This window comes from Bos grunniens, chromosome 3, assembly GCF_055505025.1.
Source record: "Bos grunniens cultivar Pamir isolate PY7600 chromosome 3, Bosgru_T2T1.0, whole genome shotgun sequence".
NCBI lineage: Eukaryota > Metazoa > Chordata > Mammalia > Artiodactyla > Bovidae > Bos > Bos grunniens.
Genome location: NC_141167.1, coordinates 105,647,041 through 105,670,500, shown reverse-complemented (window position 1 = coordinate 105,670,500; position 23,460 = coordinate 105,647,041). Strand labels below are relative to the sequence as shown.

At 48.6% G+C, this 23,460-nt stretch overlaps 1 protein-coding gene across 31 annotated transcripts in view; it reads left to right on the top strand.

The window, feature by feature from the left end:
* The window catches only part of ADAR (adenosine deaminase RNA specific), a 52,466-nt gene extending 29,574 nt beyond the window's left edge, over positions 1-22,892 (top strand). For 7 of the 31 annotated variants that reach the window (XM_086392961.1, XM_086392986.1, XM_086392979.1 and 4 more), the window contains 14 exons: positions 1,509-2,941; positions 4,806-4,989; positions 5,486-5,634; positions 6,205-6,349; positions 6,465-6,655; positions 14,510-14,735; positions 14,991-15,162; positions 15,460-15,553; positions 16,159-16,281; positions 16,577-16,710; positions 18,508-18,690; positions 19,158-19,270; positions 19,839-19,966; positions 20,130-22,892. In XM_086392961.1, the coding sequence (XP_086249087.1) occupies positions 1,509-2,941; positions 4,806-4,989; positions 5,486-5,634; positions 6,205-6,349; positions 6,465-6,655; positions 14,510-14,735; positions 14,991-15,162; positions 15,460-15,553; positions 16,159-16,281; positions 16,577-16,710; positions 18,508-18,690; positions 19,158-19,270; positions 19,839-19,966; positions 20,130-20,367 (3,513 nt within the window). In that variant the 3' untranslated portion in view covers positions 20,368-22,892. Of the gene's footprint in view, positions 1-893; positions 944-1,508; positions 2,942-4,805; positions 4,990-5,485; positions 5,635-6,204; positions 6,350-6,464; positions 6,656-14,509; positions 14,736-14,990; positions 15,163-15,459; positions 15,554-16,158; positions 16,282-16,576; positions 16,711-18,507; positions 18,691-19,157; positions 19,271-19,838; positions 19,967-20,129 lie in introns of all 31 variants that reach the window. The other 24 variants (XM_086392963.1, XM_086392970.1, XM_086392989.1 and 21 more) reach the window with 10 other exon arrangements.
* Positions 22,893-23,460: the final 568 nt, after the last annotated feature.

Genomic DNA, 23,460 nt, shown 5'->3' with positions numbered 1-23,460 from the left:
TGGATATCGTAGAAACACAGGGAAGTTGCCATTGGAGATGAGCAGGAGTCAGCAAACTGCAACCCACAGCCAACTGCAGGCCTCCCCTGGCTTTGTAAAGGAAGTGCTACAGATGACCGTCCTACCGCCCCTTAACAGAAAAAGTTTGCTGACCCTGGAAAAGAGTTTCAGGGTTGCAGGTTTGGTGGTCAAGTAACAGTGAGATTGAATCAGGAGCCACTCGTGTGGCTGAAAGGCGGAGGTGGCAGCTGCTGGAGAGGCACTGAGGAACTGTGCAGCCCACGTACCGTGAGCATGACCAGTGAGAGCGCTGAGCTCCCCTCACCGTGGCCGGGGGCAGGGGTGGGGGAAGAGAAAGCTGAAGTTATTGAAGAGAGGGACGCAGCTGCCTGCGGGTCCCTGTGGCCTTGCGGAGGATCAGACAAGGAGGATGTGAGCATGAGGAAACAGAAGGTTTCCTAAATGTGCAGCCCTGGGGACAGGCAGCCAGGTGTTTACTGACAGCCCAACTCTGGATCCCAAAAGCCCCTCCAGCGAGTAGTCCTGCTCTGTGGGTAGCATTGCGGTGAGTAGTATCGCTGGTCTGTGGGTGGGGACAGTCATAGTGCTCGCTGTTCTGGTAAACGAGTGGCATTCTGAGAGAAGATGGAGTATCTGGTGGCCTACAGAACCGGCTTCTGAAGATGCGCCACGGAAGCAGCTATTGGGAAGTAGCTAAGGGGGTGTGGAATAGACACCACCAGCTCCACACATCCAGGTGGGCTTAGTGGTTTGAGTAGGAGTGCCCGGTGTGCCTTCTGAGCCTGGGCTCCATACTGAAGGATGAGGACAGTGTACCTGTTTTCTAAGAAAAACTGTCCAGTTCCCCTAAAATCAAATTCTGGTTCTCCCAGGATGGCAGTGCAGTTAGACGATTCTCCGAGGTCCTGCCGCCCTTCCCCAGGTGAGGAGACTTCCTCTGCTACAGCCTGGAGGATGGGGCTCCAGTTCACCCAGTCCACTTGCTGGTTTCTTCACACCCAGATGATAGATTGCAGAGAAGGGGGCTGGGTGGTGGGCCATCTCACGGTCTCCTAACTCCCTTGGCACTCGTAGGTTATTCTGTGTTCGTTTGTTTTTAAAGTAAAACGTATTTGTTTTCTTGATTGTAAAAGGATTTTTTTTTTTTTGGATGAGTGAAAACATACATTCTCAACTCCCTAAACTCTTGAAGGGAAGACAATGCACTAGGTTGCTGGAGAGGCTGTGCTGAAGTCTCAGCACCGCCACATGCTCCTGGGAGCTCTGTGCATCTCACTGTCTGCTCCTCCATCTCTTCCCTCTGTTGGGTCCACAGGTGGTACCTGTGAGGTGTGCAGGCCACCCTGGCTGGGTCCCAAGCCCACGTCTCACTCAGCTTCTTAGCTTAAGAATCAGATACAGCCCCCACCCCACCCCAGGAAGGCAGAAGGGACAGATTCCCTGCCGCAGTCCTAAGTCGCTCTCTTCTCCATGTTCTTGTTCTACAGGGGTATTCCCTCAACAGATACCAAGCCCGCCCAGCCCAAGGCTATGAGCACAGCAGGCACAGACACCAGCAGCCAGAGCGGGGACCTTGTCGTGACAGTTTCCAGCTCCAGCAAATAGAGTTTCTCAAGGGGCAGCTCCCAGAAGTGCCCCTATTTGGAAAGCAGCCACCATCACTGCCACCGTTCCTCCCTGGACTCTGGCCGAGGTTTCCAGGACCACCTGCCAGAGGTGGGCCCCTCCAGATCCGAGGTGTCCCCAGGGGCGTGCCTCTCAGAAGTCAGGTACTCCCAAGACGGTTCCAGCGTCCTTTCCCACGTGGCCACATTCGGCCATGGAGAGGTGTTGATAGGCTCTCCTCACATTTCCAGGGACTGACCATCAGCCAGGATCAGGAACAAAGGACCCTAGAGCTCTTGGATGAGCTTGGGGACGGGAAGGCCACCACAGCGCGTGATCTGGCCCGGAAGCTCCAAGCTCCAAAGAAGGACATCAACCGAGTCCTGTACTCTCTGGCAGAGAAGGGTAAGCTACACCAAGAGGCAGGATTTCCCCCTTTGTGGAGAGCCACAGTCCCAGTTCAGGCTCAGAACCAGCCTAGCCAAGAAACGAGAGCAGAGAGTCAAACCCCAGGAGCTCCAAGCCCAGACTCCAGTGTGGAAACTGAAGGCAGAAGCACCCTGTGTGGCTTGGAAGAGCCCCCCGAGCCTCTCGACATGGCTGAGATCAAGGAGAAGATCTGTGACCACCTGTTCAACGTGTCCAGCTCCTCTGCCCTGAACTTGGCTAAGAACATTGGCCTCACTAAGGCCCGGGATGTGAATGCTGTGCTGATTGACTTGGAAAGGCAGGGAGATGTCTACAGGCAGGGGACCACCCCTCCCATATGGTATTTGACTGACAAGAAGCGAGAGAGGATACAGATCAAGAGAAACAAGGACAGTGTTCCTGAAACCACTCAAGCTGCTGCTGTCCTGGAGACCGGAAAAACCACAGAGGGCCCCACCTGCAACTCACCTGCGTCAGACGCCTCCAACAGCTCAGTCACCCCAGGAAAGGTGGAAAATGGGCAGGAACCCGTCGTCAAGTTAAAACTCAAGCAAGAGGCCACAGCAGAACCAGTAAAACTGAAACCACCTGTTTATGACAACGGCCCCTCCAAAACAGGGTATGTTGACTTTGAAAACGGCCAGTGGGCCACAGATGACATCCCCGATGACTTGAATAGTATCCACGCCGCACCAGGTGAGTTCCGCGCCATCATGGAGATGCCCTCCTTCTACAGTCATGGCTTGCCACGGTGTTCACCCTACAAGAAACTGACAGAGTGCCAGCTGAAGAACCCCATCAGCGGCCTGTTAGAGTATGCCCAGTTCGCTAGTCAGACCTGTGAGTTCAACATGATAGAGCAGAGCGGACCACCCCATGAACCTCGGTAAGAGACCACCCAGGAATTGTGCCTAAGGTTGGGGTCAGGCGCTCTTGCTCCTGACACACCCTCAGCCGACTTGTGAGCAGTGCCGGTTGATGGCCCCTGTCTTTTCCCTCTTCTTTCTACCTGTGGGCTGCGTCATCCTTGTCTGGCCCTTCCTCTACCTCTTGAGCAGGGAACATAGACCTCGGCCCAGCCAGAGTCTTGGCTGAGCAAGGGGGAGGTTGGCACTCCTGGTAAAATGAAGCTTCTTTGGAGATGATTAGCTTCCATGCAGCAGTGTCATGCCTGCCTCCTAAGGCTAGAGGTGATGAAGGCTTGATGCCCCTCCCGCCCGCTTCCGTGTGCCATCCTCCTCCACTCCTCCCCTAACCCCCACCAGCTGAGCTCCCCACAGGATGCATGAACAGCTGGCTGCACACTGGAGTAAGGGTGGGTTGTGCTGCTAAGTAGCAGTGAGTTCAAACCACCCCACCCCTCCTGCCTCCCGCTCAGCTCCCGTAGGGAAGGGATGCACGTGTAGGGTGTGCGCGGCTGCCTGCCTCTTGAAGGTGGTGGTTCTAATTTTACAAGCTGCCTCCGCACAGATGGGTGGGCTAGCACTTGCTGCTGCTCCTAAGCTGTGAAGTCAGAAATTACCTCACTCAGACAGCTAGCCTGGCCCGGCACCATAGGCACTTCCAAGCCAGCAGACAGATAGAGGAAGACAGGTGGGCCCAGGAAGAGCCGCTGCAGGGCCTAGCAGAGATCAAAGGCCACTAAAGCTGAGTGGCCACCCACCGCAACTAGAGAGCACGCCAGCAGAGAGGCCCACTCACCTTTACATTAGCTGTAGGCCGCTGTCTGATGAGGGTAACGACTCCCAGCGGCGACCCTGCCTCCTTATCTGACCGTCTTAATGACACTGAGATGACATTGCAGGGGAGCTGTGAGGAAGAGAGGGTGCATCCAGAGCTGGCAGGGTCAGGACGGGTGTGCTTCTGTCTGGGGTAGAGCTAGGATGGCCGTCCTTCCTTCTCCCTTCGTCCCTCTCTCGAGTTGGGGCACAGCAGTGGGTTTTGTGGTTAACCTTTCTTTGGACTCCAGCTGTAAGAAACATTGATGCCATGTTCAAATATTTCAGAAGACCCAGGAAATAAGAAATTTGACCTACTTTTCTAAATGAAATCCCAGATTGAGCAAAGAGCTGAACCAATTTGAAAGCTTGAACAAAAGCGGACTAAGCTAAGTCCAGGGGCCTAGAACAAATGCTTTTTGGTTCTCTGCATAACAAGGAGATATGCCTTTCATCTCAGGCGGCAGACAAACAGAGCTGTAGGATGACTCAAAAGAAACCATGAGAGTGGTATATCTCTGAGGGTAGGTTGGGGACAAAAACAGGTTCCCCAGAGAGGCAGACATCTGATCCCGTAGGTGTCTGGAGAGTGTGAGACTGTGCTGTGAGCAGCCTTGGCTTTCTTTAGGAACACCCTTGAGGTGGCCGAGTCTACCACCATTGCTTTAGGGTAAAGGCTCTTTGGTTGCTAACAAGACTATAATGGTGATTTTAGCTCATCATTTTTTGTACAGATTTGATCTTAATTCATTGCTAAAGGATAGTGGGCTTCCCTTGAGCTAGTTTATCACCTGTGGCTACGTTTGCTCTAATGAGCTTGGAGAGAGAGAGTCACTGGCTGCTTTGTTTCCAAAAAGTTAGGAATAGGCTGTACCTGCAAAGGGACAGGAGTCCCTTGGTCTGCCCTCCATCTCCTTCACAAGTCAACAAACCCCTTAGCGTAGCAGGAAATTCCAGGGTGAAGATCTCTTTGGAGAGGGCAGAAGGGATGGCCTAGACTAGTGTTCACACATCTAATCACTTTCCATCAAGATTTAAATTCCAAGTTGTCATCAATGGCCGAGAGTTTCCCCCAGCTGAAGCTGGCAGCAAGAAAGTGGCCAAGCAGGATGCAGCCATGAAAGCCATGACAATTCTGCTTGAGGAAGCTAAAGCCAAGGACAGTGGAAGATCAGAAGAATCATACCACTATTCCTCAGAGAAGGAATCAGAGAAGGTAGGTGTCCTGTCCTCTGGGAGGACATCCATTCACTGTCCACATCTGTGAAGTCCTAGACCATCATCTAAGCCTCTTGAAACAATCTCGGCCTGCCCAACCCATTCTCTGTCTCAGAGTCAGCTTCCCGCTGTCCCCTCTCCCCCGCCTCCCCAACCCACCTTTCCTCTGTTCATACCCAGCTCTCCTTCTGGTGCCCCCTCCCAACCTAACTGGAATTGCAGAATTTCAGAGTTGAAAGAGGCATTAAAATTTATTGAATCCGATCTCCTCTCTTGGCAGATACAAAATGAAACCAAGAACATTTAAGTAACTGATCTGCAAGGCCTAGAAAATCCCCGCAGCCCTCTTCCTTTAGAAAGCCAGCCCCAAACATGCAGTTGACCGAAAGAAGTTCTCCCATCCCCATTCCCTCTGCTGTGACAGAACAGCCAATGTTTTCTCAGTCTGTTTTTGTTCTTGTTTTGTTTTTGTTTTTGTCTCATTTTCTCCACAGACCGCAGAGTCCCAGACTGCCACCCCTTCAGCAACATCCTTCCTTTCTGGGAAGAACCCCGTCACTACATTGCTTGAGTGTGTGCACAAGTTGGGGAGCTCCTGTGAATTCCGTCTCCTATCCAGAGAAGGCCCTGCCCATGACCCCAAGTACATCTCTTGTATCATGTATCTCTGCTGAGGTTTTCTCAAAAAAGAGAGAGATACATTTTCTTCCTTGCCTCCTCGAGATGGCAGATTATTTCACTGAGCAGTCACTCCTGTTTTCAGTATGGAAAATGCGGGGCCTTGAGAGTATGGTTGCTGCTTGTGGAGCAGAGAATCTGGGGTTAGGAGTTCACAGGGCAAATTAGGGACCGAGCAGGAGGGAGACACGTGGCTTGAAGGTTACTGGTGGTGGGACTGAGAGGTGCGAGACCTAGGTCTACCTGAGATGCTCTCTGCTCTGAGGCTCTGCAGACTTACATGTTCGAGAGAAGGGTTCCTGGAGGAGATGAAATTAGGTTGATGCTTAAAAATGTTGAATAGGGGTCAGTTGGGTTGCGAGAGACTGGGGGCAGTAGGAGGGTGAAAGGCACCGGCTCTTCAAGGCAGAAGTGACTGCGTGAGCCAAGGCACAGAGGCGATGTGTGCAAGTCGTAAAGGATGACAACCTGACAAAGGCTAGGTAAAGCTCTTCTATCAAAACCAGTTTAATCCTCTCCTTTCATCTCCTGTCAGGTTCCAGTACTGTGTTGCAATGGGAACCCATACTTTCCCCACTGCCAGCGCCCCAAGCAAGAAGGCAGCAAAGCAGATGGCTGCAGAGGAAGCCATGAAGGCCCTGCAAGGGGAGGCGACCAGCTCGACGTCTTCTGAAGACCAGGTGGGGCCATTTTCTACTCACAAGATACAGGTCGTTTTTAGTGTAGGATGGCCCGTAAGCCCCTCAGAGTTTCCACTGAGTGTTTATGGCTCCTCTCTGGCTGATTCTCCTTCAGCCCGGAAGTACGAACACGGAAGCATTCGATAACTTGGAATCAGTGATGCCCAACAAGGTCAGGAGGATCAGTGAGCTCGTGCGATACCTGAACACCAACCCAGTGGGCGGCCTGTTGGAGTACGCCCGCTCCCACGGCTTTGCTGCTGAGTTCAAGTTGGTTGACCAGTCCGGACCTCCTCACGAGCCCAAGTGAGTGTTCCAGTCCTGGCTACAGCCTTGTGTCACGGGATGGGACAGCCTGTAACCCAGGAAAAGGAAGGATGTGTATTAGCTGTGAATGACAGGCGGGGCATGTTGAGAGAGCCCTGTCCCCAGGGCCTCTGAGAAGGCACTAGATCAGCCATCTTGAGAAGATACCCACTCTTCCAGTAAGTGTGAGCCTTTTAAAATTTTTTAAACAAGTTTTAATTTTTAAAAGGATATATACACCCATAGAAAATCTTTCAAGTTGATTGAAAAGATGTGCAATGAAAAGGTCTCATTTCTGGTTTAGACTTCGTTTCCTTCCCCAGACTCATATACTATTACCAGTTTCTTGAGTCCATGCACATATTAGCCTGTTTTTCTTTCTCTGTTTTTTAAAATAAGTATATATCATCTTCTGTTCTACTTCACCGTGTGCCTCAGAGGTCATTACAAATAAGTGTGTATAGACCCACCACATAAATGCTCCATTGAATAGATTTACAGTTTTTAAATTGTTTTACTGAACAAGAGATATGAAAGGCCCTCTTAAAACAGACACTCAACTACCTACCTCATAGTTTAAGAAGGAGAATGTTATTACTGTTTGAAGCCCCTCCTTGCCTAATTTATCTAACCAACTTCCAGTGATATTCAGGTTGGTTTGGGTCTTACTCTTAAAAGCACTCTTGCAGTGAACATCCTGCTCTGCGTGTCTTTGTCTACATGTAGAAACTTGTCTCTGGTATAAATGTTCAGGAGTGGAAGTTCTGGGCAATCAGTCTTATACATTGTTAAGTCTTTTAAATAGGTAATAGATTATGCAAAATAAAAAATACTATTCAAAAATAAAAATGTAAAAAACTTCTCACTTTTTCTTCTCACTTTCAACCAGTTCTTACTTATACATACACACACACACCCCCCAACATTAATAACTTTGCACTATTATATATCCTTCCAGAGTGTCCATATAAATACAAGCAGCTATATTCCCTTTCATTACACAGAAATGCATATTTGCATTAATTTCTGGCTTGCTTTTTACATACAGAATTAGTATCTTAGACAATTTTTCATATCACTTTGTGTTCTTTGTGTATAGCTGCAAAGTATAGTGTTTCAGTGTACGGATTTATCATGGTTTATTTAACCAGCCTCAGTTAATGAATACTTGGATTGTTTCCAAACTTGGTATTATAACAAGGCTACAATGAATAACATATGTGCATTTTAAGTTTTGGTAAATTTTGCCAAATTTTCCTCCAATGAAATTATACCAGTCTATGCTTCCACCAACGATATATAAAGAATGTCTCTTCCTCTACCTCATAAGCATTCTAAAAGGTGAAAAATGGTATCTGTATACAGTGCAAAGCCTAGTCCACACCAGGATATTTATTATTACTATTTACCACATTAATAGGTCAAAGGAGAAACACCACATGGTCATCTCCTGAGGTTCCGAAGAGACATATAGTACAATTTAGCATCCATTCAGATTAAGAAAGCAGAAATTATTGAATACATCCTTTGCATGGTAAAAAACATGTCTGAAGTCAAAAGCCAGCAGCTTAATGTTAAACCCAGAACTGTTCCCATTAAAGTCAGGGAGAAGGTGTGGCTGCCAGGGTCATCAGTATTTAATATCATTCCGGAATTCCTAGCTAATGAAAGCAGTTTAGAGAAAGAAGCAAGTGTAAAGAGAGGAAAGGGGAGGTAAAGTTACCACTGTTTGTAGATGATTGGATAGTACGCCTGGAATATTTGTGAGAAAACTGAAGAAATACCGAGACGAAGCAGAATTTAGGAGAGCAGGGGGCTACAAAATGATGTGTAAGAGTCAAGAACTTTTCTTGTATATAGTAATAAGCAGTTAGAAAATGCATAGAAAATATCCTATTTGCGACTTTAGCTAAAAAGATAAGTGACTCAGGCACATTCCTACTAGGGAATATGTGGGTTCCATGTTAGATAAAATGCCAAAAACCTGGGGACCATCTCCCCTATCCAATTCACCTCCTTCAGCCAAACTGTCCTTGAAGAGAGGGAAAAAAGGAGGTGTTAGTTGCTCAGTTGTGTCCGACTCTTTGCAGCCATGGACTATAGCCTGCCATGCTCCTCTGTACATAGAATTCTCCAGGCAAGAATACTGAAGTGGGTAGCCATTCCCTTCTCCGGGGGATTTTCCCGACCCAGTGATCGAACCTGGGTCTCCCACATTGCAGGCAGATTCTTTCATTTCTGAGCCATCAGGGAAGCTCTGTTTATTGTAACCTACAATTTCTACCCCATATCCCTTCCTCCTATTTCTGCCTCCAGTGTCAACACTCTCTCAGCCAAGCCATTGTCTTCTCTCACCTAAACCAGGAAATAGTCTCCTGGTCTCTCTACGTTTATTTATTCATTCAACAGATATCTATACAGGACATTGTATCTGTTAGAACGGGAGTCAGATATCAATAATCATATAAAGAAATGTAAGATCTTGTATATGATAGATTATAAAGAGCTCACATTGCATGATGTGATGAGAACCTACATGGCATGACTTGGCTCAGTACAGAGAGAGGAGAGGGCTTCCCTGAGAAGTGATGCGTAAGCTGAGACCTTAATACCCCCAGGTCTGCAGAGCTAGTAAGGGCTGCCGGAAGGCCAGTGTGGGTGGAGCAGAGAGCACAGGGGCAGCCTGATGCCAGATGAGACTGAAGGGAACCTTGTGAGCCATATCATCCTCCTGCCTCACAAGCAGTAGAGAGCCGTTGAAGGGTTTTAAGTAAGGGAGATTCACTTGCCCGCCCCCCCCCCCAACCCTGACTTTTGCCCTCTCCATGGCATTTTTCCCACTATATTTTTATACTGCCTTTTCTTTCATACTCTAAGAAAACCATTTCAGACCTTTGTCTTCAAATTTCCAACAAAACTCCTTTCTCGCTCTAAACTGATGATCTGGCTTAATTGAGAAATTGTTGTTGTTGTTGTTCAGTCACTCGGTCATGTCTGACTTTTTGCGACCCCGTGGACTGCAGCACACCAAGCTTCCCTGTCCTTGACCATCTCCCGGAACTTGCTCAAGCTCATGTCCACTGAGTCGGTGATGCCATCCAACCATCTTATCCTCTGTCGTCCCCTTCTCGTCCTGTTTTCAGTCTTTTTCAGCATCAGGGTCTTTTCCAGTGAGTCAGCTCTTCACATCAGGTGGCCAAAGTATTTTAGCTTCGGCTTCAGCATCAGTCCTTCGAATGAATATTCAGGATTGATTTCCTTTAGGATTGACTGGTTTGATCTCCTTACAGTCCATGGGACTCTCAAGACTTCTCCAACACCATAGTTCGAAAGCGTCAGTTATTTGGCAGTCAACCTTGTTTATGGTCCAGCTGCCACATCCATATATGAGTACAGAAAAAACCATAGCTTTGACTAGATGGACCTTTGTCGGCAAAGTAATGTCTCTGCTTTTTAATATGCTGTCCAGGTTGGACATAGCTTTTCTTCCAAGGAGCAAGTGTCTTTTAATTTTCATGGCTGCAGTCATTGTCTGCACTGATTTTAGAGCCCAAGAATATAAAGTCTGTCACTGTTTCCCATCTGTTTGCCATGAAGTGATGGGACTGGATGCCATGATCTTAGTTTTTTGAATGTTGAGTTTTAAGCCAGATTTTTCACTCTCCTCTTTCACCTTCATCAAGAAGCTCTTTAGTTCCTCTTCGCTTTCTGCCATAAGGGTGCTGTAATCTGCATATCTTAGATTGTTGATATATCTCCCAGCAATCTTGATTCAAGCTTGCGTTTCATTCAGCCTGGAATTTTGTGTGATATACTCTGCATATAAGTTAAAGCAGAGTGACAATATACAGCCTTGACATACTAACTCCTATTACAGTTTTGAACCAGTCCTTTGTTCCATGTCTGGGTCTAATTGTTGTTTCTTGACCTGTAAAACCTGTATGCAGGTAGATAAGTATGGTGGTCTAGTATTCCCATCTCTTTAAGAATTTTCCACAAATTGTTGTGATCCACACAGTCAAAGGCTTTGGCATAGTCAGTGAAGCAGAAGTAGATGTTTTTCTGGACTTCGCTTGCTTTTTCTTCGATCCAGCGGATGTTGGCAATTTGATCTCTGGCTCTTCTGCCTTTTCTGAATCCAGCTTGAACATCTGCAGCTTCTCAGTTCACATACTGTTGAAGCCTAGCTTGGAGGATTTGTGCATTACTTTGCTAGCATGTGAAATGAGTGCAGTTGTGTAGTAGTTTGAACATTCTTTGGCATTGCCCTTCTTTGGGATTGGAATGAAAACTGACCTTTTCCAGTCCTGTGGCCACTGCTGAGTTTGCTGGCATATTGAGTGCAGCACTTTTAGGATTTGAAATAGCTCAGCTGAAATTCCATCACCTCCACTAGCTTTGTTCATAGTGATGCTTCCTAAGGCCCACTTGACTTTGCACTCTAAGAACAGCTGACTGTAGGTGAGTGATCATACCATGTGGTTATCTGGGTCATTAAGATCTTTTTTGTATAGTTCTTCTGTGTATTCTTGCTGCCTCTTCTTAATATCTTCTGCTTCCGTTAGGTCCATACCATTTCTATCTTTTATTGTGCCCATCTTTGCATGAAATGTTCCCTTGGTATCTCTAATTTTCTTGAAGAGATCTCTAGTCTTTCCCATTCTATTGTTTTCCTCTATTTCTTTGCATTGTTCACTTGGGAAGGCTTTCTTATCTCTGCTTGCTCTTCTTTGGAACTCTGCATTCAGATGGGTATATCTTTCCTTTCCTCCTTTGCCTTTTGCTTCTTGTCTTTCTTCAGCTATTTGTAAGGCCTCCTCAGACAACCATTTTGCCTTTTTGCATTTCATTTTACTTGGGGGTGGTTTTGATCACTGCCTCCTGTACATTGCTACAAAGCTCTGTTCATAGTTCTTCAGGCACTCTATCAGATCTAATCCCTTGAATCTATTTGTCACTCCCATTGTATAATCGTAAGGGATTTGATTTAGGTCATACTTGAATAGCGTAGTGGTTTTCCCTAATTTTTTCAATTTAAGTCTGAATTTGGCAATAAGGAGTTTGTGCTCTGAGCCACAAGTCAGCTCCTGGTCTTGTTTTTGCTGACCATATACAGCTTCTCCATCTTCAGCTGCGAAGAATGTAATCAAGATGATTTCAGTATTGACCATCTGGTGATGTCCATGTGTAGAGTCGTCTCTTGTGTTGTTGGAAGAGGGCATTTGCTGTGACTGGTGCATTCAAAGGCAAAACTCCATTAGCCTTTGCCCTGCTTCATTTTGTACTCCGAGGCCAAACTTGCCTGTTACTCCAGGTAGCTCTTGACTTCCTACTTCTGCATTCCAGTCCCCTATGATGAAAAGGACATCTATTTTTGGTGTTAGTTCTAGAAGATCTTGTAGGTCTTCATAGAACCGTTCCACTTCAGCTTCTTTGGCATTGGTGTTGGGGCATAGACTTGGATTACTGTGATATGGTTTGCCTTGGAAATGAACAGAAATCATTCTGTCGTTTTTGAGATTGCACCCAAGTAGTGCATTTTGGACTCTCTTGTTGACTATGAGGGCTACTCCATTTCTTCTAAGGGATTCTTGCCCACAGTAGTAGATATTAGCAGTAACAATCCTTACTTTCCCATCACCAAATCCACCTTCCTACGTGCATCTGCACAGGACATCTGTACTGGTGTGCAGGAAGCATCCTCCTTCCATCCCGTGCCCTGGATCCCCTCCCCCTCGGCCTGTCCTTCCATTCTCTCACACTCTTGTTATCAGTTGCTCCAGAGCTCTGTTGGATCATTCCCATCGGCCTACATAAATGCTTGTGCCCATCTGCTAAAACCCTTCCCTTGACCCCACATCTCCCTCCAAATACCACCTCATCTCTCTGCTCCCCTCACATCCAGACCTCTCAATATAATTGTTTATACTGGATGTCTTCATTGGTTTCACTTCACTGACTCATTCCAGTTAGGCTTTGGTCCCCAGCATTCCACTAAAAGGCTAACCACTAGCCATATGTGGTTGCTGAGCACTTGAAATGTGGCTGTGTACTGAGGAACCAAATTATCAGTTGTATTGAATTTTCATTAAAGTTAGCAGCCTCATGTGACCAGTGGCTATCATATTGGACAGTGCAGCTGTAGTGGATCCTAATTGCGCAGCTAAGAAACTTTGTTCTATATATTGTTGTTGTTCAGTCACTCAGTTGTGTCCGACTCTGCAGCCCCATGGACTGCAGCATGCCAGGCTTCTCTGTCCTCCACCATCTCCTGGAGTTTGCTCACTTTCATGTCCATCTCATCTTCTGCTGCCCCCTTCTCCTTTTGCCTTCAGTCTTGTTTTTATGTGTACATATATAGGTATGTGTACATGTATGTATGTGTATCTTTGTGCCTAAGAGTTCATCTTCTTTTCAAACATGCAGAACACTTATGAAATTCTCCTGGATCCCTCAGGTCAAGATTCTACACAGTTTGGCCCCATCCCCTCTCTTCAACATCTCTTCATGCCTCTGTGCTTTTCCTTCATAAGCTTTAGCCCACTGGCTTGCACAAACCAGGTGGCATCATCAAAGAAAGGAGCAAAGGCATTCAGATGCTTATGACAAGCAAGAAATAGTGAGAAGCTCAGTGTGGTTGACCAGAAAGATGCATTCCTTTCAGTGCCTTGAGCTGACTGATAAGTCCTAATACTAAAACCTTTGTTATATGCAGTTAGATTATCCAAAAACCTGGGTTTCCCTAAAGCAGGTTAGGATCTGGTTAAAAGCTGGGATTCTTGAAACCTTGTCTGGTAGCTACCCAAGCTGCTTTGGTCCATCACTTCCTTCCCTCTGTATTTGTGGAGATGCCTAACCAGGAAGGGAGGGGAACCACAGGCCACTCCCCTCCCTGCCTAGCAGCACTGCCTGCCTCCCTGTCTCCTCCCCCTTAGTTATTGCAAGGCCTCCAGGAATCTAAAGTGAAAGTGTAGTCGCTCAGTTGTGTCCAACTCTTTGCGATCCCTTGGATTGTAGCCCGCCAGGTTCTTCTATCCATAGGATTCTCCAGGCAAGAATCCCGAAGTGGGTTGCCATCTCGTTCTCCAGGGGATCTTCCAGACCCAAGGATTGAACTCGGATCTCCCGCATTGTGGGCAGACTGTTTACCATCTGAGCCACCGGGGAATCCCCCAGGGATCTAAAAGTAACCCCTAATAAAGGTGTGGTTCCCGGAGCTAAGGCAAACCTTGCTCTCAGATCTCTCCAGGTTAAGTCCTCTTGAGCTAATCAGGAAATGAATGAAGAAATGGAATCAGGTAGTTGAAAAATCAGAGCATGAGAAACAGTGATTCAAGCAGGAAGAAAGTTATTCCCGTCTCATTTCTGCTTAAGTTAAAAAGGAAGTCCACATGTGCTAGTATTTCTTTAAAGCCTCTCTAATACTTACTAAATTTCCTTTATGATAAAGACAGGCTTAGAGCCTTTACCAGCCACAGTGTCTCGTCAGAATTTAATAACTTGATTTTATCCTGTTTATTTATAGCCACCTTCCGTGTACGGCAAGTGATCCTGATTTTTCATTTACCGTAGTGATACAAGTGTCCTTTTAAAATGTATTGACATTGAAAAAGAGTCAATTTAGAGAAAAATATTAAGTAAGTAATACTCAGGTGGTACCTGGATGTAGCGGAAACCACACTATGATTCAGGAATATTCAAAGTCTGGGGAGTGGTGCCTTAGGAACAGAGCTGTCGGGAGTGATGAGGCTACATGTTGGCCAGTCTGGCCTCCCCTTGAGCAAAACCAGCCCTTTGCTGGAGCAGCTGTCGGGGTCTGGTACTTGTCTTTATTCCCTGCTTCTCATCCCTAAGGTTCGTTTACCAAGCGAAAGTTGGGGGTCGCTGGTTCCCAGCCGTCTGCGCGCACAGCAAGAAGCAAGGCAAGCAGGAAGCTGCAGATGCGGCCCTCCGCGTTTTGATTGGGGAGGACGAGAAGGCAGAGCGCATGGGTTTCACAGAGGTAACCCCAGTGACAGGGGCCAGTCTCAGAAGAACTATGCTCCTCCTCTCAAGGTCCCCAGAAGCAAAGCGAAAGACAGTTAAGCCGTCTACTTTTGGTGCTATCTTTTTTTGGGGGTCCTGCTAACTCCTGTCTGGGTGGAGTCAGCTCGTAACTTGCTGTCATGTGAACTATCCCTCAGCTTTGATATTAGCCTCCATAGAGCTGGGATGTTAGTGCAAGAGGGGGAAAAGATGACCCACAAGTCGAGTAGTCCTCGACCTCCCCCGCACAGTCTGAAACATGGTGGATGCAGGCGAGGCTCTGGCCCTGACACGCCTCCTGTCCCCACAGCTCCCTCTCACGGGCAGCACCTTCCACGACCAGATAGCCATGCTGAGCCACCGGTGCTTCAACGCCCTTACCAACAGTTTCCAGCCCTCCTTACTCGGCCGCAAGATCCTGGCTGCCATCATCATGAAGAAAGACTCTGACGACCTAGGTGTTGTGGTCAGCCTGGGGACAGGTAAGTGGGCTCGGAAATGTGTCCCCCCAGCACTCCATTCCCTGTGGTGACTGCATGCACCTCCTTATTCTCCTCTGTGGGTGAATTTAAGGCAGAAGACTCATCTTATGTTATATTTTAGCTACAGTTTATTCAGGGCAAGGAATGAACTCTCATATCTTAGGAAAAAGAATACAGGAGTCAGGATTGATAAACTGAGGCTATTTGTACCTTCAGGCTTTAAGAACCAACATCCTGTATCCTATTCATCATTGTTTTCCTTTGGACATTTCACATTTGCTTTAAATGCCTTTCCAGGGAATCGCTGTGTGAAAGGAGATTCTCTGAGCCTAAAGGGAGAAACTGTCAATGACTGTCATGCAGAGATCATCTCCCGGAGAGGCTTCATCAGGTGAGCAAGATTTCAGGGTGTCGGGGCTCTGGCACCACCTCACAGGCAGGTCCTCAACCCTGCAGGGTCAGCCTTTGAGCTTCTTACTGAATCAGTCCCTCTGTGACATGCCTGCATCCCTCTCCTCGGCCTGCTGTTGAAGAGCGCTGTCTTTTCCCACTAACTCCACTTCAAGCCCCTTTTAAAAAACACGTGATGACCTCTTGATCTTCAGTGCTGTGGGGGTGAGGAGGCCTTCTGTCTCCATTTGAGGACCTACAAACAAACCCACTGTCCTGTCAGCTTTCCCTTCCAGCTCATCTTTAATTTGTGAAGGGAAAGAAGCCACAGCCTCCTGTAGTTCCTGAATCAATTTGTTCTGCCGTAAAATCCCTGTCGCTGCCAAAGCAAGAAGCTCTTGGCAGAATTGTAACTGACCTGAAAGGTTAACTTAACTGTAAGAAATGCTGAGGTCTCCCATGGAGAGATTCCACCACCTCTTTCAACCTGAGAAACCGTGAAAAGTCTGCACCGTTAAGGCTTTTCCTTACTTGGGATCAGATTGTAGAAGCAACCACTGTTCCCAGAGTCAAAGCAGTCTTCTTAACCAGACTTTCTTCTTATAGGTTTCTCTACAGCGAGTTAATGAAATACAACCCCCAGACGGCGAAGGATAGTATATTTGAACCTGCTAAAGGAGGAGAAAAGCTTCAGATAAAAAAGAGCGTGTCATTCCATCTCTATATCAGGTCTGTACAGTCTCTGTTGTCACCAGAGCCGGCCCGCCGGCTTTCCGGGGCTGGGTGTCTGAATGGTCTCCACGCCCATAATTCAGAGCTTGTTCAGTGGGCCATGCTTGACTCTTGCTTGAGGTCCACACCCCAGTGTGGAAGGACTCACACCTCTACCCACTCCAGTAGCCTGTGATAGGCTTCAGAAAAAAAAAAACCCTTGTTTCTGCCACATGGAGCTGTTCTCGAGCCCCAGGCAACCGAAGAGATCTGTGCGCACAGGCGGGTGTTAACTGACGGCCCTGTCTTGCAGCACGGCCCCGTGTGGGGATGGTGCCCTCTTTGACAAGTCCTGCAGCGACCGAGCTGTGGAGAGCACAGACTCCCGCCACTACCCTGTCTTCGAGAATCCCAAACAAGGCAAGCTCCGCACCAAGGTAGAGAACGGTGAGTGACACGTCCTCCAGGGCACAGCTGCAGGGTTTCTGCCATCATGGGTGGGATACCAGGGTCTCGTCTCCAGGGGGAGGGAAGATGTAGGTCGGGGAAGATCTATGGGAAGATCAGGACTCTGTTTTGCATTAGTCGGCTGGGGGGATCTCCAGTCAAATAGGAGGCAGAGGTGCCCATCTAGAGCTCAGAGGAGACAGATGGCTGCAAATAAAAGTCTGGGAGTTATCCTCCTGCGGTTGATCTTTATGGCCATGGAAGTGGATGGGATCACCTCCGGGAAGGTTGGAGAAAACGGAAAGAAAGCGAGGCAGAGCCAGCCTGAGGCACTGACAGGAGGACTCCGTGCCCGCGTCCCGCCTGCCTCGTTGGCTGCTGGCTCTGCACCTTGTCTGCCAGCTCCCCCTCCCCTGCTGTCCTCCCATGTCTCCTCAGCGTCTCCTCACGTCCACTCCATTCCCTCAGGCCATCCTCTGCAGTCATCAGAGTGACCCTCAAATAGAGGTCATGTCGCTTCCCTGCTCAAAACCCTGAAGTCTAAACACAGAGCTCCTGTATGACCCGGCAGTTCACGCCTAGGAACATCCCCAAGAGAAATGAAAATCTATCCACACAAAAACTTAACACAGACCAGCTACCCCTTCTTTCGGCGTTGCCACTCTTGGGGCTGAGGCGGCACCAGGCTGCCGCATCAGTACTGCATTTGCTGCGCTGGCCCTGCGCTTTACAGCCCCGAAGAGTCTACTTTTTTCCTCTCATTTTTTCCCCCTGCAGTCTCCCATTATGGAGACCCAGGGAGAAAAACTAATACAGAACATTCATAGCAGCAATGTTCATAATAGCCCAAAAGTAGAGACAACCCCAGTGACTGATGAATGGATAAACAAAATGAAGTATATCCATAAAATGGGATATCGTATGATACATGCCACCACACGAGGGAACCGAGGGAACAGTGTGAAGAAGGGAAAGAAGCCAGTCACGAAAGATTGCATATTACACGGTTCCCACATTTTCATTTACTTGAAACGTCTAGAATAGGAAAATCCATAAAGAAGGAAAGTAAATTAGGGGCTGGCTGGGCCAGCGGTGGAAGGGGCTGGAGGGAAATGAGGTGTGACTGCTAATGGATAGGAGGCTTCCTTGGAGGGTGATGAAATGTTCTCACATTGATTGTGGTGATGGCTGCACAAGTCTGTGAATACACTAAAAATTATTATATACTCTAAATGGGTGGATTGTATCTCATTAAAGTTCACGAAGAACGAAAAGCCCACCAGCCTGTCGTGGCTTCCCACTACACAAAACCAAGCCCTGCCACTTCAGCCATCCTGGTTCTTCGTCAGGTCCTTCAACAGCTAAACCCTCTGCTGCCTCAGAGCCTTTGCTTTTGCTGAACTCTGTGTCTGAAACACTCTCAACTGTTTCTTCTCTTCCTTCGTGTCTCAGCCCCCTGACAATCCTGTCCCAGGAGATGCCCTGACCTGTCCATTATAGCTCCCTCAAACCATCTACAGTCGTTACGTGTGTATTGGCTTACTTGTCTAGTGTCTGTTCCCTTTCTGCTCCCTCACTCCCATAAACCCGCTAGGAACGCAAGGATCTGATTTGGTTTTGCCCACTGTTGCTTCCCAGCACCAAGCCTAGTGCCCAGCACAAAGTAGCTGCTGTGAAATATTCAAAGAACAGATGAGTGAGAAGCCTCTGGCCCAAGTCTAAGGAGCAGAAAATGCCACGCCAGGGAGGGCCCTGGCCCAGCGGCCCTTGCAGGTCTAATCCAAGTCTCCCATCCAGGAGAAGGCACGATCCCAGTGGAGTCCAGTGACATCGTGCCCACATGGGACGGCATTCGGCTGGGGGAGAGACTCCGCACCATGTCCTGCAGCGACAAGATCCTGCGCTGGAACGTGCTGGGCCTGCAGGGGGCACTGTTGACCCACTTCCTGCAGCCTGTGTATCTCAAATCCGTCACTCTGGGTAAGGACCTGTCTTGGGAGCTGGAACCGGACTGTCATCCTGGTTCCCAGATCCCAGCAAACCGCACACTTCATTGCCAGGTGTTAACATGATGTCTCCCCTTTTCAAAGTGTGCTCAGTTCGGTGGTTTAGTAATTGATTCTGAGGGTCCCGTCTGCTGTGATGGGAAAATTGGTTTAGGCAGCGTCTCAGTAACAACGTGCCAGCCAAGTCTTTCAAGGTGAGTTAGAGAAACACAGCAGCTTAAAACTGCAGCGTCTTAGTGTCCTTGCCGTCTCAGCGCTTGGCCTTACCTGGAACCTTACATATTGTGCTTAACTGGTGATCCCTGTGTATCCTGGGCAGCCGCAGTCAGCAGGTGCTCCCTGCTAGGGAGCCGAGGCTCTGTCTGTGCCCGCCCTCCCCACATGCCTCTGTTGCTTCATGGCACTGGGATAATCAGGTGTGTGCGTTTCTTTTGTACCCAGGTTACCTATTCAGCCAGGGGCACCTGACCCGTGCCATTTGCTGTCGTGTGACAAGAGATGGAAGTGCGTTTGAGGATGGACTCCGACATCCCTTTATTGTCAACCACCCCAAGGTGCGATAACCCAATCCATTTTTCCCTTGACGTTTTCTCCTTTTCAAGTAATCCTGTCAGCAGAGCAGAAACGTACAGTGTGGGCAAGGGGAGCCTTAGTTGGTTTCCCTCAAACTTAGCCTTCCCTCCTTTTGAATGCTAAGGGCTGTCCTTCTTTGGGGGCTTCCCCGATGGCTAAGATAGGAAAGAATCTGCCTGTAAAGCAGGAGATCTGGGCTTGATCCCTGGGTTGGGAAGATCCCCTGGAGGAGGAAATGCAACCCACTCCAGTATTCTTACCTGGAGAACTCCATGGACAGAGGAGCCTGGCAGGCTGCAATCCATGGGGTCACAAAGAGTTGGATATGACTGAGCGATTAACACTTTTACTTTTTTTCTTCTTTTAGTTTGGAATTCATTTGAACTGAGGTGGGGTTAGTACATCTGAGTCTTAGCCAAACAAAATCATAAACAAGGGGGAAAGATCGTGACCCCGTCTTCCCTCTTTCCTGTGAGTCTTGAGTTCCTGCTTCAGAAGCTTTTCTCTGAAAGTTTCCGTCTCCCTCCCCCTTGCTCCTGGAATTCGTAGGTTGGCCGAGTCAGTGTATACGACTCCAAAAGGCAGTCTGGGAAGACCAAGGAGACAAGTGTCAACTGGTGTTTGGCTGACGGCTACGACCTCGAAATCCTGGATGGGACCAGAGGCACCGTGGACGGGTAAGGAGCTGGGGGGGCACAGCCACACAGCCAGGTGTGCCAGCCGGACTGCCAAGGGGCATCACGTTGTCAAACACCAGAGCTTTTTAAGTTGCCGCCTCCCCACCCCCAGTGCCTCCACTGTTCCATCCCAGGTGAATAATGAGTTCTTCTGTTTCCCCAGGCCACGGAACGAATTGTCCCGGGTGTCCAAAAAGAACATTTTCCTTCTATTTAAGAAGCTCTGCTCCTTCCGATACCGCAGAGATCTACTTAGACTCTCCTATGGTGAGGCCAAGAAAGCTGCCCGTGACTACGAGATAGCCAAGAACTACTTCAAAAAATCTCTGAAGGACATGGGCTACGGGAACTGGATAAGCAAGCCCCAGGAGGAGAAGAATTTTTACCTCTGCCCGGTGTAGTGGCCCCGGGACTGACGGGTCAGGGGTTTCACACTGGGTGCAAGAGAGAGGCCGTAGCATTCCTCATCACAGGGGTCAAGGGGTTTGGGGTTTTATTTTCCTTTTTTTTTTTAAAGAGTGGAACTGCGGTTGGTGACACTGAGAACTTTGGGTTCCTGTTATTCTGCTTTTCTTTGGGAATCCCAGGCCAGGTCTCGCCACCCCCTTCTCTTTTCCCCAGCAGAGAGACAGAGACCGCAGGGCAGAGAGAAGGGGTTGGTTCCTTCTTTCCGCCCATTTCCTCTTCTGGTCTATTTCCATTTTTTTTCTGTTTCCTTTCCCTTTGTGTTTGCTACACTGACCTCTTGTGGTCTCGATTAGGTTCCAGTCAACCGTGTGAACCATGCCAGGGACAGGATTTTTCATTTGTGAATTCTGAGGCCCCTCTGCTTCCCGTCTTCCCCTTCTGAGATTCCTTCCTCGTGATTGTTAGTTTTTCCTTTTCCTCCAAGAGGGTAAAGCAGTGAACCTAAAGAATCTGGTGAAACATTTCTAAGGGCCGGAGTTGAACACTGCAGGCAGCTTGATACCAGTGCCAAGCGTGATGAGAACCTGCAGATGATGCTCCGTGATCTTGCACTTTAGCCGGCTTGGGAGGGGCCCAGCGGCAGGGGAGGCCGCTGCCGGGGAGGTGCGTCCCTTCCCCAGGTGGCAGGAAGGGCTGGGACCCGCCAGATGGGGCTAATGGAATTGCCTGAGCACTAGAGGAGGCCTGCCCTCCAGGGGTAACACAGACCACTTTCCCGGTAGGCAGACATACCTTGGAATGTTGCCAAGCTGCCAGCTGCTGCTCCTTCTAAAGCATTCCTAGGAATTTGTCCTGCTGATGGAGGCAGTAACGCTGTAGACCCCAACCAATTGGTAGGAAGAAACCCAGGGTAAATCCTAGAGAGTAAATTGTCTCTGCTCAGATAATCATGACTTAGCAGGAATAAGGCAAAAAAATCATGTTGGGTCAGACCACTGTTCCCCCCAGCATATTTCTCGTGATGGTGACACCAAGGGACAGTGACTAATTCATGGTAAATGGGGAGTTTTTAAAAGAATGCCATAAATGTTGATCCTCAACAGCTACAGATAACCTGTAATTGCACAGGTTTGAAGTTCAGATGTCATTTTCCGTTGATTAACCAAGTGCTTTTGTTTTGCCTAATAGCTTCAGAAGGTTGTCTGCGGGCGGGTCACAGACCCGAGGTCTCCTGCCTACTAGGGAGTCTTTCTAGGGTTGCCCTTGAGCAGTAACTCCAAGTGAAAGGGCAGGTTGTGCTAAAACTCTGTGAGGTGGGACTGTGGGCCTGCACCTCAAGCTAGCGTGGACTCCTGTGGTCAGAGCCTTGGTCTCTCCTTGGAGTCTGGCTCTGGGCCTAACCAGCCAGGTGTGCTCCAGAAAAGTACAGAGGCTCTGCCCTCTCCAGACCTGAGCCTGCCTCTTTCCCTCTGGACAGTTCCTCTTCATCTGTGAACAGGCCAAACCAGCGCCCTCGGGTGACTTTCCATCCTCCCGCACGCCCTGCCGACCACTGGCTAGTTAAGCCCCGTCTGTCCCGCCTTGTCAGTAGTGGGTACACCCAGGTCCGCGCATTTATTGTTGTGGCTACTGTGCCCTCTGTACTTTCGACCAAAGTGAGAAAACGTTAAGTCTTTCAAATACACTAAGGATGTTTCTGCAGAACACCAAAGTGTCCCGTGGAACTAGAAGGGAAGCAGTGCCTGTCTTCTGAGGTGGCAGGGGCCTACCAACCCGGTCCTGTGACTCTTCCACGGGCACGAGATCAGTCCTGGCTTGGCTCAGCTCCCTGGTTCTTTGGGCTGGAGAGCAGCACCTACTCGCTTGGCATGTCCAGCCCCTCTGGGCATTAGAACCTCCACAGAGCTCAGTCTCAGCCACCTCTTCTCAGCTGGGAGCCCAGGCACTCTCAACCGGCCAGAGCCCCCGCTTGCCCCAAGATCTTGTCTGGCGAACTTACAGTATTCAGTTTCTGCTGTAGGAAGAGAGCAAGGCTTCCCTGTACCCGTGCATCCTCTGGAAACAAGCCTGTATTGGGCCCTGCACGGCCGTCCCACCCCGGCGCCCCACCCCCCTCAGGAGAGGCAAAACTCCTGCCTACCCAAAGTGTCTGCTTCACTTTTTTGTCCAATCTTTGTTTTTGATAAGCAAGACCTCCTCCCCAGCTTTTTTTTTTTTTTTTTTTTTATGATCTTTGTAGTTGATTTGTCTGAACTGTGGCTATTGTGCATTCTTTGAATAATCACTTGTAAAAAAATTTGTCGCTGCTTCAAGCTATTTCCTTTACTCACGTTGAAGGGATTTTGCTGGCTTTTGGGGTCTCTGTAGTGACTCCCAAGAGCAGAGTGGAGAAGAGCCCAAGCGTAGACTTGGGGGCCACGATGGGTGCAGTCAGTTTTATGATTCTGCTTTTATGTGTCCTTTGGTATAAGTGACTAACAATATACATTCCTCATAAATAAAAAAAAAAGAATCTGAATTTTTAGAAAGCCTCGAGTTTTGGTTTCCTGGGGGATGAGAAAATGGGGAACGGAGGGAGCTGTGGTCCTGGGATTTCCAGCAACAGCACTAGCTGGGACTGACTCAGAACCTGGGGAGCGGGTCCCCCTCCAGTCAGCAGAGAGGAGCCATCTCAAAGGTGAGCTTTTGTCTGATACAGTGGGTGCATCAGACAACCTTTACTTACTTCCCCAGTTCCACACCCCCACCTTCCCCAGCAGAGCCCTCCATCAAGTATCTTGTCCCCAGACACACGCTGTGCGAGATTTCAAGGCCCAGAGTAGGAAAGTGACCCTTGAGACAGCATCACAGCCCACAGATGCAACTCCAGAGGTTTCTACAGCCCTCCACCCCCAGCTGTTGGCCTGCAGGAGGTGCAGGTTGCAGCCTGGGCAGACCTGACTTGGCCACCGTCTTGGGAGACAGGCCATTTGCTTTTTACTTTATAGATGGCACCTAGAATATTTCTCTGTCTTGATTTCAGAGAGGAAACACCATTTTCCACGTTGCCGTTGGGTCAGGATGTCTACAAGTCTCCTCTCTGACCT